The sequence below is a fragment of the Oncorhynchus keta genome, chromosome 35 (genome assembly GCF_023373465.1).
Source record: "Oncorhynchus keta strain PuntledgeMale-10-30-2019 chromosome 35, Oket_V2, whole genome shotgun sequence".
Classification (NCBI taxonomy): Eukaryota; Metazoa; Chordata; class Actinopteri; order Salmoniformes; family Salmonidae; genus Oncorhynchus; species Oncorhynchus keta.
The window spans coordinates 12,773,914-12,789,342 of record NC_068455.1 but is presented as its reverse complement, the minus strand read 5'-3'; the positions used below and the strand labels follow the sequence as shown (position 1 = coordinate 12,789,342).

The 15,429-nt window shown below is 43.1% G+C and overlaps 1 protein-coding gene across 4 annotated transcripts in view; it reads right to left on the bottom strand.

Moving 5' to 3' along the window:
- LOC118369042 (syntaxin-binding protein 5-like) overlaps positions 1-15,429 on the bottom strand; it is a 60,039-nt gene that overhangs the window by 28,646 nt on the left and 15,964 nt on the right. For all 4 annotated transcript variants that reach the window (XM_052496549.1, XM_052496550.1, XM_052496551.1 and 1 more), the window contains exons 3-15: positions 13,169-13,250; positions 12,467-12,567; positions 11,991-12,125; positions 10,247-10,310; positions 10,021-10,104; positions 5,693-5,816; positions 5,408-5,486; positions 5,153-5,307; positions 4,051-4,123; positions 3,684-3,831; positions 3,498-3,565; positions 1,758-1,798; positions 1,156-1,382 (exon numbers count right to left, since the gene is read on the bottom strand). In XM_052496549.1, coding sequence (XP_052352509.1) covers positions 1,156-1,382; positions 1,758-1,798; positions 3,498-3,565; positions 3,684-3,831; positions 4,051-4,123; positions 5,153-5,307; positions 5,408-5,486; positions 5,693-5,816; positions 10,021-10,104; positions 10,247-10,310; positions 11,991-12,125; positions 12,467-12,567; positions 13,169-13,250 — 1,381 coding nt within the window. The remainder of the gene's footprint in view (positions 1-1,155; positions 1,383-1,757; positions 1,799-3,497; positions 3,566-3,683; positions 3,832-4,050; positions 4,124-5,152; positions 5,308-5,407; positions 5,487-5,692; positions 5,817-10,020; positions 10,105-10,246; positions 10,311-11,990; positions 12,126-12,466; positions 12,568-13,168; positions 13,251-15,429) is intronic.

The window sequence follows — 15,429 nt, the reverse complement described above, 5'->3', positions numbered from 1 at the left end:
TGGTATAGTATACATCCTCACATTGCTGGTATAGTATACAGCCTCACATTGCTGGTATAGTATACATCCTCACATTGCTGGTATAGTATACAGCCTCACATTGCTGGTATAGTATACATCCTCACATTGCTGGTATAGTATACAGCCTCACATTGCTGGTATAGTATACAGCCTCACATTGCTGGTATAGTATACAGCCTCACATTGCTGGTATAGTATACATCCTCACATTGCTGGTATAGTATACATCCTCACATTGCTGGTATAGTATACATCCTCACATTGCTGGTATAGTATACATCCTCACATTGCTGGTATAGTATACAGCCTCACATTGCTGGTATAGTATACAGCCTCACATTGCTGGTATAGTATACAGCCTCACATTGCTGGTATAGAATACAGCCTCACATTGCTGGTATAGTATACAGCCTCACATTGCTGGTATAGTATACACCCTCACATTACTGGTATAGTATACAGCCTAACATTGCTGGTATAGTATACAGCCTAACATTGCTGGTATAGTATACAGCCTCACATTGCTGGTATACACCCTCACATCACTGGTACACACCCTCACATTGCTGGTATACAATACACTGAGTGTACAAAACATCAGGAACACCTTGCTAAAATTGAGTTGCGCACCCCATACCCCCCACCCCCCTTTGCCCTCAAAACAGCCTTGCCCATGTTTACTCCAATGCTTCCCACATTTGTGTCAAGTTGGCTCGATGTCCTTTAGGTGGAGGACCATTCTTGATACACACAGGAAACTGTTGAGAGTGAAAAACTCAGCAGAGTTGCAGTTCTTGACACAAACCGGTGCGCCTGGCACCTACTACCATATCCCATTCAAAGACACATCTTCACACTCTGTAAGGCACATCCATGGCTCAATTGTCTCAAGGCTTAAATATTATTTTAATGTTATTTAACCGGTCTCCTCCCCATCGACACTGACTGAAGTGCATTTAACAAGTGACATCAATACGGGATCATAGCTTCCACCTGGTCAGTCTAAGTCATGGAAAGAGCAGGTGTTCATAATGTTTTTATATAATATTGAGAAACTGTTTACATTATAATACGGTACAGATATTATATAAAACACTGCATAAACAGAATATTGAAACTGGTTGCTATGGTTACCTGCACCACCTCTGTGGTTATTTCCTGTTTGCTGAACCTATAGATGATGACGTGGGCGGAGACTCCGGCCACACACAGCATTCTGCTCTCTGGGCACCACGACAAAGTCTGGATGGCAAAGGGATCCTCATCCACTATCTCTGTGCTCGGCTTCTCCTCCTTACCGCCCTTTAGAGCCTTCTCAAACACCTTGGCAGTCTTCAGCTTGTACAGTACTTGGAGCATTACTTGGACAGAGGAAGGGAGACAATGGGGGTGGCAGTTAGTCTAGTGTGGTTAAAAGCATTGGGCAAGTAACTGAAAGGGTCGCCGTTTCAAATCCCAGAGATGACTATGTGAAAAATCTGTCCATGTGCCCTTGAGCAAAGCACTTAGCCCTAATTGTTCCTGTAAGTCGCTCTGGATAAGAGCATCTGCTAAATGAATAAAATGTCGTGTTAACATATATTATAATGAACTATGAGCATTTATCTACAGGTATCATTGGCTCTACATACTGTATACAAATGAATTACATTTCTTCACAAAAGGGACGAACCGTTGTGGTATTCTTATTTCATCCAATTATATATCGAAGAAATCAAATTAAAAAGCATACTCACTTGCAGAAGCATCCCAAAACTTGATTGATCCGTCAGCATGTCTGTTCATGGCAAAGAAGGAAAATGGGATCAGCTGTGTTGGTAAACTCCGATGGTAAATACAGTGCCTTCGGAAAGTATTCGGAACGCTAGACCTTTTCCACATTGTTACGTTACAGCCGTTTTCTAAAAATGTATTAAATCTCCCCCCCATCAATCAACACACATAATGACAAAGCAAAAATAGGTTTTTAGAAAATGTTGCTAATAAATGTCACAACTACAAATAAAAAACTGAAACATTACATTTACATAAATATTCAGACCCTTTAGTCAGTACTTTGTTGAAGCACCGTTGGCAGCGATTACAGCCTCTAGTCTTCTTGAGTATGACGCTGAAAGCTTGGCACAACTATATTTGGAGAGTTTCCCCCATTCTTCTCTGCAGATCCTCTCAGGCTCTGTCAGGTTGGATGGGGAGTGTTGCTGCACAACTATTTTCAGGTCTCTCCAGAGATGTTCGATCGGGTTCAAGTCCGGGCTCTGGCTGGGCCACTCAAGGACATTTAGCCACTCTTGTGTTGTCTTGGCTGTGTGCTTAGGGTTGTTGTCCTGTTGTGGACTTTTGCCCCAGTCCAGTCTGAGGTCCTGAGTGCTCTGGATCAGGTTTTCATCAAGGATCTCTCTGTACTTTGCTCCATTAACCTTTGCCTCGATCCTGACCAGTCTCCCAGTCCCTGCCGCTTCAGCGTAAGGACGGTGCCAGGTTTCCTCCAGATGTGACGCTTGGCATTCAGGCCAAAGAATTCAACCTTGGTTTCATCAGACCAGAGAATCTTGTTTCTCATGGTCTGAGTCTTTAGGTGCCATTTGACAAACTCCAAGTGGGCTGTCATGTGTCTTTTGCAGAGGATTGGCTTCCATCTGGCCACTTTACAATAAAGGCCTGATTGGTGGCGTGCTGCAGAGATGGTTGTCCTTCTGGATAGAGGAACTCTAGAGCTCTGTCAGAATGACCATCAGGTTCTTGGTCACCTCTCTGACCAAGGCTCTTCTCCCCAGATCAGTTTGCCAGGGTAGTCAGTTCTAGGAAGAGAATTGGTGGTTCCAAACTTCTTCCATTTAAGAATGATGGAGGCTACTGTGTTCTTGGGGGTCTTCAATGTTGCAGAAATGTTTTTGTACCCTTCCCCAGATCTGTGCCTTGACACAATCACGTCTTGGAGCTCTACGGACAATTCCGTCGACCTCATGGCTTGGTTTTTTGTTCTGACAAGCACGGTCAACTGTCAACAACCTTATATAGACAGGGGCATGCTTTCCAAATCCTATCTAATCAATTTAATGTAACACAGGTGGACTCCAATCAAGTTGTAGGATAATCAATGGAAACAGGATGCACCTGAGCCTAACTTTAAGTCTCATAGCAAAGGGTCTACTTATGGAAATAAGGTATCTGTTCTTTTTTAAAATATATTTGCTAAAATCTCTAAAAACCTGTTTTCGCTTTGTCATTATGGGGTATTGTGTGTAGATTGCTGAGGATTTCTTTTTTGTTTAATCCATTTTAGAATAAGGCTGTAACGTAGCAAAATGTGGAAAAAGTCAAGGGGTCTGAATACTTTCCGAAGGGACTGTACATCATTGTAATACAGTTTGTTAGGTAAGTGTTGTGCACACTCCTAAAGACTTACGTATAGAAGTGCATTTTACAATCTCTATGGTTGTGTTTCAGCCCTCAGGTGTTCGGTAGGTACTCACCCAGTGACGATGATCTCAGGGTAGCTCAGTGTGCCTTGGCCCCAGTTACCACCACTTATAGGCCATTCCTGGAAATACAAAAAAATGCCTTTACTACACAACAATAACCGTGTGACCATATAGATACAACCAAAATATAGAACTACTTACTCTAGAACAGTTTTTTTTTTAAGTGGGACACATTACCTTCTTACTGTAGCCCTGTCTCTTTTGCCGGGAGCCCACAGAGTAAAGTGCAGGTATGAGTTCAGGAGGGCAGTCAGCAAAGTACTCCACGCACGTCACTGGAGACTCGTGGATCGACAGAGGGTACGGGTTCTCAAATATTGGGTACCTGTCAATCAAAAGGGGGAAAAAGCTGTGGTTGTAAGACCCAGATTCAGAAGATGACTTTATTGTCTAACGTACGCTGATGTCCAATAGAAACTTGTCTTCTGCTTTTATTCCAACCCCTCTACCCTACTACTGAAGTTAGCTAACAGCAGGACATTGTTCCATGTATTGTGCCAGCATTAGTAAGCAAAATGTAGCATATTGTCACTACAAGACTCACCCAATTTGTTCAAGGTCGATGACAACTAAATCCTTTTCCAAGAGGACAACTACAGCATAAGGCTCCTGGAAATCTGTGATGAAGCAGCAAAAACAACATTCAACTGTCTTCATAAAAAAATAAAAAATCCTTATGACAGTGTTAGATATGGAAGCATAAGCTGCCAAAATGTATCACTATCCAATTTGTATTTCAAACTTAATTTCCCATTAGGATATGGTGCTTCCGTAACAGTGCTATAATACTGTAACTCACCATTAGGATATGGTGCTTCCGTAACAGTGCTATAATACTGTAACTTACCATTAGGATATGGTGCTTCCGTAACAGTGCTATAATACTGTAACTTACCATTAGGATATGGTGCTTCCGTAACAGTGCTATAATACTGTAACTTACCATTAGGATATGGTGCTTCCCGTAACAGTGCTATAATACTGTACTTACCATTAGGATACTAACAGTGCCTGTAACTTACCATTAGGATATGGTGCTTCCGTAACAGTGCTATAATACTGTAACTTACCATTAGGATATGGTGCTTCCGTAACAGTGCTATAATACTGTAACTTACCATTAGGATATGGTGCTTCCGTAACAGTGCTATAATACTGTAACTTACCATTAGGATATGGTGCTTCCGTAACAGTACTATAATACTGTAACTTACCATTAGGATATGGTGCTTCCGTAACAGTGCTATAATACTGTAACTTACCATTAGGATATGGTGCTTCCGTAACAGTGCTATAATACTGTAACTTACCATTAGGATATGGTGCTTCCGTAACAGTGCTATAATACTGTAACTTACCATTAGGATATGGTGCTTCCGTAACAGTGCTATAATACTGTAACTCACCGTTAGGATATGGTGCTTCCGTAACAGTGCTATAATACTGTAACTCACCGTTAGGATATGGTGCTTCCGTAACAGTGCTATAATATTGTAACTCACCATTAGGATATGGTGCTTCCGTAACAGTGCTATAATACTGCAAATTACCATTAGGATATGGTGCTTCCGTAACAGTACTATAATACTGTAACTTACCATTAGGATATGGTGCTTCCGTAACAGTACTATAATACTGTAACTTACCATTAGGATATGGTGTTTCGCAGAGCGTGAGGAAGTCTACGATGGGATAGTCCATCTCCAGGACAGCAGTACTCTTCCCATGCATCACCGTCAGACAGGACCTCCTGCACCCCGTGTCATAGGACAGGCCTCCAGACATGACCACGAAGGCGTCCCTGGATATGAAATAAAGACATTCATTCAATAAATGACCTAGACAGATCACATGGTCAAGACTTTATGGATGATTGTTTGTCCTCGTAAACAATCACTCACCCAGCTCTAGTCGTTTTATACTCCACTTTGAGGATAGGTTTACATGGTTCTGGCTTCTTTCCATCCTTGGGCTGCTTACCTGGGAGGGAATTTTACAGAGAAAAAAAACTCAATTTTCTGTACACTGATAAATACAACTGTACTAAGCACGTGCGATTAAAAGCACACATTAACATATTGTACCATAGCCTATTATCTGACTGATTTGGGCATGCTTTCGTATGTTTTCCATCCATCTTTTGTCTTCCTGAGGCCATTGTTGTCTGTGTGTGCATCAGAACCTACCGTGTGGTGTGATGGTGATTGTAGGCTTGGCGGGGACACGTACGTTCCATGTGGTCAGAGTTCCATCTGAGTGGCTGCAGGTGAACTGTTTTCCCTCATGGTGCCAGGCTACAGAGTGGATGGCCTGGAGGAGGGGAGGATACTAAGGGTTGACACGGGTCTTCTGGCAGGAATGGGAGTGAAGTTCTAGAGTCAAGTGCAGAACAGAACGGGACAGGATCGACAGTCCACAGGAATGGGCAGCAGTACACAAATAATTCTGAACTGAGTATTTTTGGGGGGGGGGTAGAAATGTGTAATGTGTGTAGGATTTCATCAAAATAAAATACACTGTGTGTAGGCCTATTATAGTTCATTAAAATCTATTTGAAAAAATATGGTGATTTCTCCCCTTCCGTTGGCTCACTCTCTCTCCAGTTGTAGCCAGTCACTACTTTACAGATGCCAACGTACATCAGTGAATGATGATTCCTTCAAGAGAGGAATTGCAACGTCTTGTTACAGTCAAGGACCCATCAATAACATTAAAGCCAATAAAAAGAAAGAGCAATGTTGTAACAAAATGTATTAGAGTTGTCTTTGGCATGAAGGAACCGGGTACGCGGCAGCGGTTTAATCAAATACCAACCGGAGAGCGGGACACGCGCCCTGAAGCGGCATAGCTAGCTGTTCTACAACAAACAATGTTACTGTTTAGGCCTAGATGTTCCTTCAAAATGCACTCGAAGACAGTACCAGTTAAGTTTGAACACACCTACTCACAGGAGTTTTTCTTTATTTTGACTATTTTCTACATTGTAGAATAATAGTAGTAACACATATGGAATCATGTAGTAACCAAAAAAGTGTTAAATCAAAATATATTTTAGAATTTAGATTCTTCAAAGTAGCCACCCTTTGCCTTGATGACAGCTTTGCACACTCTTGGCATTCTCTCAACCAGCTTCATGAGGTAGTCACCTGGAATGCATTTCAATTAACAGGTGTGCCTTGTTAAAAGTTAATTTGTGGAATTTCTTTCCTTCTTAATGCATTTGGGCCAATCAGTTGTATTGTGACAAGATAGGGGTGGTATACAGAAGATAGCCCTATTTGGTTAAAGACCAAGTCCATATTATGGCAAGAACAGCTCAAGAGAAATGACAGTCCATCATTACTATAAGACATGAAGTTCAGTCAATCCGGAAAACTTGTGCAGTCTCAAAAACCATCAAACGCTATGATGAAACTGGCTCTCATGAGGACCGCCACAGGAATAGAAGACCCAGAGTCACCTTTGCTGCAGAGGACAAGTTCGTTCGAGTTAACAATCTCAGAAATTGCAGCCGAACTAAATGCTTCACAGAGTTCAAGTAACAAACACATCTCAACATCAACTGTTCAGAGGAGACTGCGTGAATCAGACCTTCATGGTCGAATTACTGCAAAGAAACCACACTAATAAGAAGAAGAGACTTGCTTGGGCCAAGAAACACGAGCAATGGACATTAGACTGGTGGAAATCTGTTCTTTAGTCTGATGAGTCCAAATTTGAGATTTTTGGATCCAACCACTGTGTCTTTGTGAGACGCAGAGTAGGTGAACGAATGATCTCTACATGTGTGCTTCCCACCGTGAAGCATGGAGGAGGAGGTGTGATGGTGCTTTGCTGGTGGCACTGCACACTTAACCAGAATGATTACCACAGCATTCTGCAGCGATCCGCCATCCCATCTGGTTTGCGCTTAGTGGGACTATAATTTGTTTTTCAACAAGACACCTCCAGGCTGTGTAAGGGCTATTTGACCAAGGAGAGTGATGGAGTGCTGCATCAGATGACCTGGACTCCACAATCACCCAACATCATAGTGAAGGACCACAGAGCGAAGAAAAAGCAGCCAACAAGTGCTCAGCATATCTGGGAACTCCTTCAAGACTGTTGGAAAACCATTCCAGGTGAAGCTAGTTGAGAAAATACCAAGAATGTGCAAAGCTGTCATCAAGTCAAAGGGTGGCTACTTTGAAGTATCTCAAATATATTTTGATTTGTTTAACACTGTTTTGGTTACTACATGATTCCAAAAGTGTTATTTCATAGTTTTGTCTTCTATTATTCTAGAAATCTAAAAAATAGTAAAAAATAAAGAAACACCCTTGAATGAGTAGGTGTGTCCAAACATTGACTGGTACATTGACTGGTACTGTACACATGTCCATATCATGAGTTCATCTGCCTCTGAGTAAGCAGAAGAGGCCTGCCTTCATGGCCAAAATCTGGTAATGTTGTTGTTATCAGCTGTGTGTTCGGGGCAGGCTACTGTCTGGTGATTAGTGAGCAGCAGCCAAACAGAGCAGTTGCTATGGTTACTCACATGCAGAGCGGGGGACAGACAGACGAGCAGCTAACGGAATAAGTTATTTCTGCACGTAAAAATCAGCACAGGAGGGGAGTGATTTTTATCGGGACAGGACAGGAAAGTTCCGGGGTTATAGAACTGTTGCGGGATCAGGACAGAACGGGAAAAATGCTGACAGGACAAGACCGATTTGAATTTTCATTCCCGTGTCAACCTGTAGTCCTTTAGCGGATACACAGAGAGAAGAAGAAACACAGTGTGTACTGAGTGGATAGCCTGGAGGGTAAAGATACACAGAGAGAAGAAGAAACACAGTGTGTACTGAGTGGATAGCCTGGAGGGTAAAGATACACAGAGCAGAGAGAAGAAGAAACACAGTGTGTACTGAGTGGATAGCCTGGAGGGTAAAGATACACAGAGAGAAGAAGAAACACAGTGTGTACTGAGTGGATAGCCTGGAGGGTAAAGATACACAGAGAGAAGAAGAAACACAGTGTGTACTGAGTGGATAGCCTGGAGGATAAAGATACACAGAGAGAAGAAGAAACACAGTGTGTACTGAGTGGATAGCCTGGAGGATAAAGATACACAGAGAGAAGAAGAAACACAGTGTGTACTGAGTGGATAGCCTGGAGGATAAAGATACACAGAGAGAAGAAGAAACACAGTGTGTACTGAGTGGATAGCCTGGAGGATAAAGATACACAGAGAGAAGAAGAAACACAGTGTGTACTGAGTGGATAGCCTGGAGGATAAAGATACAGAGAGAAGAAGAAACACAGTGTGTACTGAGTGGATAGCCTGGAGGGTAAAGATACACAGAGAGAAGAAGAAACACAGTGTGTACTGAGTGGATAGCCTGGAGGGTAAAGATACACAGAGAGAAGAAGAAACACAGTGTGTACTGAGTGGATAGCCTGGAGGGTAAAGATACACAGAGAGAAGAAGAAACACAGTGTGTACTGAGTGGATAGCCTGGAGGGTAAAGATACACAGAGAGAAGAAGAAACACAGTGTGTACTGAGTGGATAGCCTGGAGGATAAAGATACACAGAGAGAAGAAGAAACACAGTGTGTACTGAGTGGATAGCCTGGAGGGTAAAGATACACAGAGAGAAGAAGAAGCACAGTGTGTACTGAGTGGATAGCCTGAGGATAAAGATACACAGAGAGAAGAAGAAACACAGTGTGTACTGAGTGGATAGCCTGGAGGATAAAGATACACAGAGAGAAGAAGAAACACAGTGTGTACTGAGTGGATAGCCTGGAGGATAAAGATACACAGAGAGAAGAAGAAACACAGTGTGTACTGAGTGGATAGCCTGGAGGGTAAAGATACACAGAGAGAAGAAGAAACACAGTGTGTACTGAGTGGATAGCCTGGAGGATAAAGATACACAGAGAGAAGAAGAAACACAGTGTGTACTGAGTGGATAGCCTGGAGGATAAAGATACACAGAGAGAATAAGAAACACAGTGTGTACTGAGTGGATAGCCTGGAGGATAAAGATACACAGAGAGAAGAAGAAACACAGTGTGTACTGAGTGGATAGCCTGGAGGATAAAGATACACAGAGAGAAGAAGAAACACAGTGTGTACTGAGTGGATAGCCTGGAGGATAAAGATACACAGAGAGAAGAAGAAACACAGTGTGTACTGAGTGGCTGCTTCATAGTGGATCAGGAAACTCATAACAGCAAGTTGTGATGTGGATCTGAAGACTTTCAGACAAGGAGATCTCTTAACACATTATTTTTCCAACAGAGTGTTACATAAATCAGTCTGAATCCACAATAATATCCATTGCTTACAAATGCATTGATACATTTCCAATGTATATGCTGAATTGCAATGTCTTGCAGTGAAGATTGATAGAGTCGTATGTCAAATCATGAACATAATTGTTCACCGTGTATTTAATTTCTAAATGCAAGTCCCCCTCTCCCCAGTCAGTCCCCACAGGAACTAACAGCCACAGAAAGATGCCTTACCTCATCATGATTGTAGCGGTAGTCAGCTTTTTTGCATTTCAGATCCCACAACACCACGGTCCCACATTCAAATCCAATCAAAATCTGCCACAATAACAAGCAACATGATTATTTTCCTTTTTGAGAATTGGATTTTTAGAAGCAGGTTGTAAATAATCAGCAATGTTCTGAAGCTCTGGAATGAATGAATAATTGATTGATTGATGGTTCTTTGGAAAGTTCCTACCTTTCCCTCATCCATGGGGTTATCACTGATGTGGACCACAGGCCCAGGGTGTGACTTGGAGGACCTGAGGGGGAATGGGGAGATGGAGGGAACAGCCTCACTCTTAACATTCTTAGTTCTACCGTCTGTGTGAATCAAACAATGCAATATTCTTATGTCCTTAACTTCTTCTTCCTGGTTTCTATACCAACTTCCCAAGGGCATAGCACAAGGGCATAGCACAAGGGCATAGCACAAGGGCATAGCACAGCAGAATAATAAACACCATCTTTGACAGACTTCTAACTAAGACATTGTACATTTTAGTTTTTTAGCAGACGCTCTTATCGAGAGACTCATAGTAAGTAGTGAGTCATTTAGCACTCATCGAGTGGACTTAGCCTGTAGTGAGTAAAGATAGAAGAGTCATTTAGCAGATAGCCATCGAGAGACTGTATAGTAATAGTGAGTCATTTAGCAGGCATCGAGAGCTGTATAGTAAGTAGTGAGTCATTTAGCACAGCTCTTATCGAGAGATATAGTAAGTAGTGACATTTAGCATCTTTGACTCAGTGAGTCATTTAGCAGACGCTCTTATAACATAGTAAAGTGACATTGCTCTTACGAGAGACTCATAGTAAGTAGTGAGTCATTTAGCAGACGCTCTTATCGAGAGACTCATAGTAAGTAGTGAGTCATTTAGCAGACGCTCTTATCGAGAGACTCATAGTAAGTAGTGAGTCATTTAGCAGACGCTCTTATCGAGAGACTCATAGTAAGTAGTGAGTCATTTAGCAGACGCTCTTATCGAGAGACTCATAGTAAGTAGTGAGTCATTTAGCAGACGCTCTTATCGAGAGACTCATAGTAAGTAGTGAGTCATTTAGCAGACGCTCTTATCGAGAGACTCATAGTAAGTAGTGAGTCATTTAGCAGACGCTCTTATCGAGAGACTTATAGTAAGTAGTGAGTCATTTAGCAGACGCTCTTATCGAGAGACTTATAGTAAGTAGTGAGTCATTTAGCAGACGCTCTTATCGAGAGACTCATAGTAAGTAGTGAGTCATTTAGCAGACGCTCTTATCGAGAGACTCATAGTAAGTAGTGAGTCATTTAGCAGACGCTCTTATCGAGAGACTCATAGTAAGTAGTGAGTCATTTAGGAGACACTCTTATCGAGAGACTTATAGTAAGTAGTGAGTCATTTAGCAGACGCTCTTATCGAGAGACTATAGTAAGTAGTGAGTCATTTAGCAGACGCTCTAATCCAGAGACACTTACAGTCGTGAGTCATTTAGCAGACGCTCTAATCCAGAGACACTTACAGTCGTGAGTCATTTAGCAGACGCTCTAATCCAGAGACACTTACAGTCGTGAGTCATTTAGCAGACGCTCTTATCGAGAGACTTATAGTAAGTAGTGAGTCATTTAGCAGACACTCTTATCGAGAGACTCATAGTAAGTAGTGAGTCATTTAGCAGACGCTCTTATCGAGAGACTCATAGTAAGTAGTGAGTCATTTAGCAGACGCTCTAATCCAGAGACACTTACAGTCGTGAGTCATTTAGCAGACGCTCTAATCCAGAGACACTTACAGTCGTGAGTCATTTAGCAGACGCTCTAATCCAGAGACACTTACAGTAGTGAGTCATTTAGCAGACGCTCTAATCCAGAGACTTACAGTAGGAACAGTAATGGGGTATTATTTGGGATGTACACATACTGTAGAAACCCAAGCAGTTATAAGGCAGACAGGCAGACTCACAGTTCGATGGCTTTGTTCCACATAATGACGTAGCCTGACAGTGTGAAGGACTCAACGTTGACGATGTGGATGTTTCCTTTCTCTGTGCCGATGTACAGCCATTTACTCTGGAAGGGCAGGTGACAAAACGTGATCCTGTAGGGGCAAAAAGGGAGATGAATCAATCAAGAGGTGCCTCTCAAATGACTTAGTGTGTATATAGTGCATTACTTTTGACCAGGGACCATAAGGCTCTAGTCAAAAGTGGTGCACTACATTGGGAATAGGGTGCCATTTTGGATGCAGATATGATGATTATTTATTTATTTTATAAACTTTTTTTTCTCTCAAGTAGCCCATTCCCCAATGGTGACCAGAGTTCAACCATTTTCTCACAAAAATGAAAAGAAGAATAGAATAAAAATAAGCACGAGGCACAATCTCAACACCACAATGAACCTCAACACAACACCACTGTTTACATTATCCCTACGTACCTCTCCCGATTGAATTTGAGAGTGTGCAGGATAGCTGGTTGCTTCTGCCGCAGGTTCCACAGGTGAACGCTGTCATCAGCTAAGGCACTCACCAGCGCCCCCTGTTGACGGGGATTATAATAGGGTTATAAGACCTCAACACAAGTAATACTATAAGAAACAGCAGTAAACATGGTAACAGGACAGGTCAGAGATGGGGTGGATTAAGAGATAATCAGGTCCATAAAATAAAGAACCACGTTTAGAGAGTCTTGCTTCCACAAAGCCTACATTAGTGTTTAATCAATGTGTTCACTAAAAGCACATTTCAAACAGATGGTTAACATAATGTCTGACTGTAGTGCATGCTAGTGAGATGATAAGACAGACCTATACGGAGAGGAACCTGGCTGAGGGATAGACCACTAAGGATGAAGCGAAAAGGCAATGATACAATCCAGGACTTTCTCAATAGTATTTCCTCGACTCCATAATGTCTGGCTTTCTCGATTACTTCTCAAAACGCAGAAGAATCTTCCCCTCTGACGTTCTTCTTGAATGCGTTTTGAGAAGGAGGCGAGAACAAAGAGAGGACACAAGGAATCAAGTAAAGACTGTTGAGACACAGGGGAGTGTTACTGGGGAGGGGGACCATAGAGTTGGATATAGGGTGAACAAAAATGCAAAAATGTGCCCTCTATCAACTTTACCAGTGGGACTCACCTCGTTGACCAGAAACTGAAGCTGGATTACAGCTGCACCACTGTCATGCTGACAGTAACACTCCACACCCGCACGGCCAAAACTAAACAGTTCAGTCAAGGAAGACACCATGCTACAGAGATGGACAGTGTGTACATTTATCATCAGCAGACTGATTTGAATAGGCTAAACTGTATCAATCACACAAGGGGACATTGGTTTTGTCACCAGCAAGACACATACAGCATTGCACCAGGCCAGCAATAATGTAAATATTCCAAATACAATCCTTTCTGGCAGAGGCCCAAGTAAACCATGAGATCAATGCAGATATACAGTGATTGACGTGAGGCATGGTAGGACTGTATCTGACTTGGCACATGAGGCAGGGATCCTCCTATCCTTACTGTCCATGTTGCTTTTAACTTCAGCAATGAGTCTGTATTATCTCTTTTCCCTGAGCCCAAGAGTAAAGAGCTTTAAGAGAGACATTGGTAGAGCCACACCCACCACCTTATCAAATGATCCCATCTACAGAATTTCGAAAGGCATTCAAAACAAGGCATTCACTTGTCTCCCGCCCTCAGATTTCAAAACACTGACCGACTCTGCTCCACACAACAACTAAATCTATTCATACAGTCCAGTCGGCCTCCACCACAGTTGCGGTCCGGTCGGCTTTAAACACAGTTGCGGTCCCGTCGGCCTTCGCCACAGTTGCGGTCCCGTCGGCCTTCGCCAAAGTTGCGGTCCGGTCGGCCTTCGCCACAGTTGCGGTCCGGTCGGCCTTCGCCACAGTTGCGGTCCGGTCGGCCTTCGCCACAGTTGCGGTCCGGTCGGCCTTCGCCACAGTTGCGGTCCGGTCGGCCTTCGCCACAGTTGCGGTCCGGTCGGCCTTCGCCACAGTTGCGGTCCGGTCGGCCTTCGCCACAGTTGCGGTCCGGTCGGCCTTCGCCACAGTTACGGTCCAGTCAGCTTTAACCAGTTACGGTCCAGTCAGCTTTAACCAGTTACGGTCCAGTCAGCTTTAACCAGTTACGGTCCAGTCAGCTTTAACCAGTTACGGTCCAGTCAGCTTTAACCAGTTACGGTCCAGTCAGCTTTAACCAGTTACGGTCCAGTCAGCTTTAACCAGTTACGGTCCAGTCAGCTTTAACCAGTTACGGTCCGGTCAGCTTTAACCAGTTACGGTCCGGTCAGCTTTAACCAGTTACGGTCCAGTCAGCTTTAACCAGTTACGGTCCAGTCAGCTTTAACCAGTTACGGTCCAGTCAGCTTTAACCAGTTACGGTCCAGTCAGCTTTAACCAGTTACGGTCCAGTCAGCTTTAACCAGTTACGGTCCAGTCAGCTTTAACCAGTTACGGTCCAGTCAGCTTTAACCAGTTACGGTCCAGTCAGCTTTAACCAGTTGCGGTCCAGTCAGCTTTAACCAGTTACGGTCCAGTCAGCTTTAACCAGTTACGGTCCAGTCAGCTTTAACCAGTTACGGTGCAGTCAGCTTTAACCAGTTACGGTCCAGTCAGCTTTAACCAGTTACGGTCCAGTCGACCTTCACCACAATTGGCACAACATTTGAGTTGGGGAGTTATAAATAAAAACCAGTGGACAATGACTGTTATTTATTCATAACCATGCACCAGTCAGCATGGAAGCCAGGCAGGCAGGAAGCCAGGCAGGAAGCCAGGCAGGAAGCCAGGCAGGAAGCCAGGAATGCCTCCGTCCTCTTGACATTCTGTAGATGGGATCATTTAATAAGGTGGTGGGTGCTGCTCTACCAATGTCTCTTTTTGCAGGCAGGCAGCAGAGAGCTACTGTGGAGTCACCGCTCTTTCTCTGGCTGAATCCAAAATGGCCCCCTTTTCACTAGAAAGAAAGATGGATAGAAAGCTGATTTCACAGAACAGAATAATGATACCGTTCCAATGAAAGGAGGAGCAGGTGCCGTGTGACAGGTGTGAAGTGGACAGCGGAATGAGGAAATTAGTGGAAGTAACATTACCTGGGTACACAGTTGTTTCAGGAAGTAAACCTAAATACTCTGGAGTCACCAGAGGATAACATGTCTATACAACGAACACAGAAGAACAAGACCCGGGACAACACCTTGACTACTCTTCCGTCAACTGTTTTTGATCCTGTATTAGTCTATAAGGTTGTTAACTTATCAAAGCTAATGAGCCAAATTATTTTGTAGTTCCGAATTAGTCCAGTCTGAATATGTATACAACTCAACCTTATTTCAAGATGGAGTTTCACTGCACCCAAAGAAATGTTGGACAA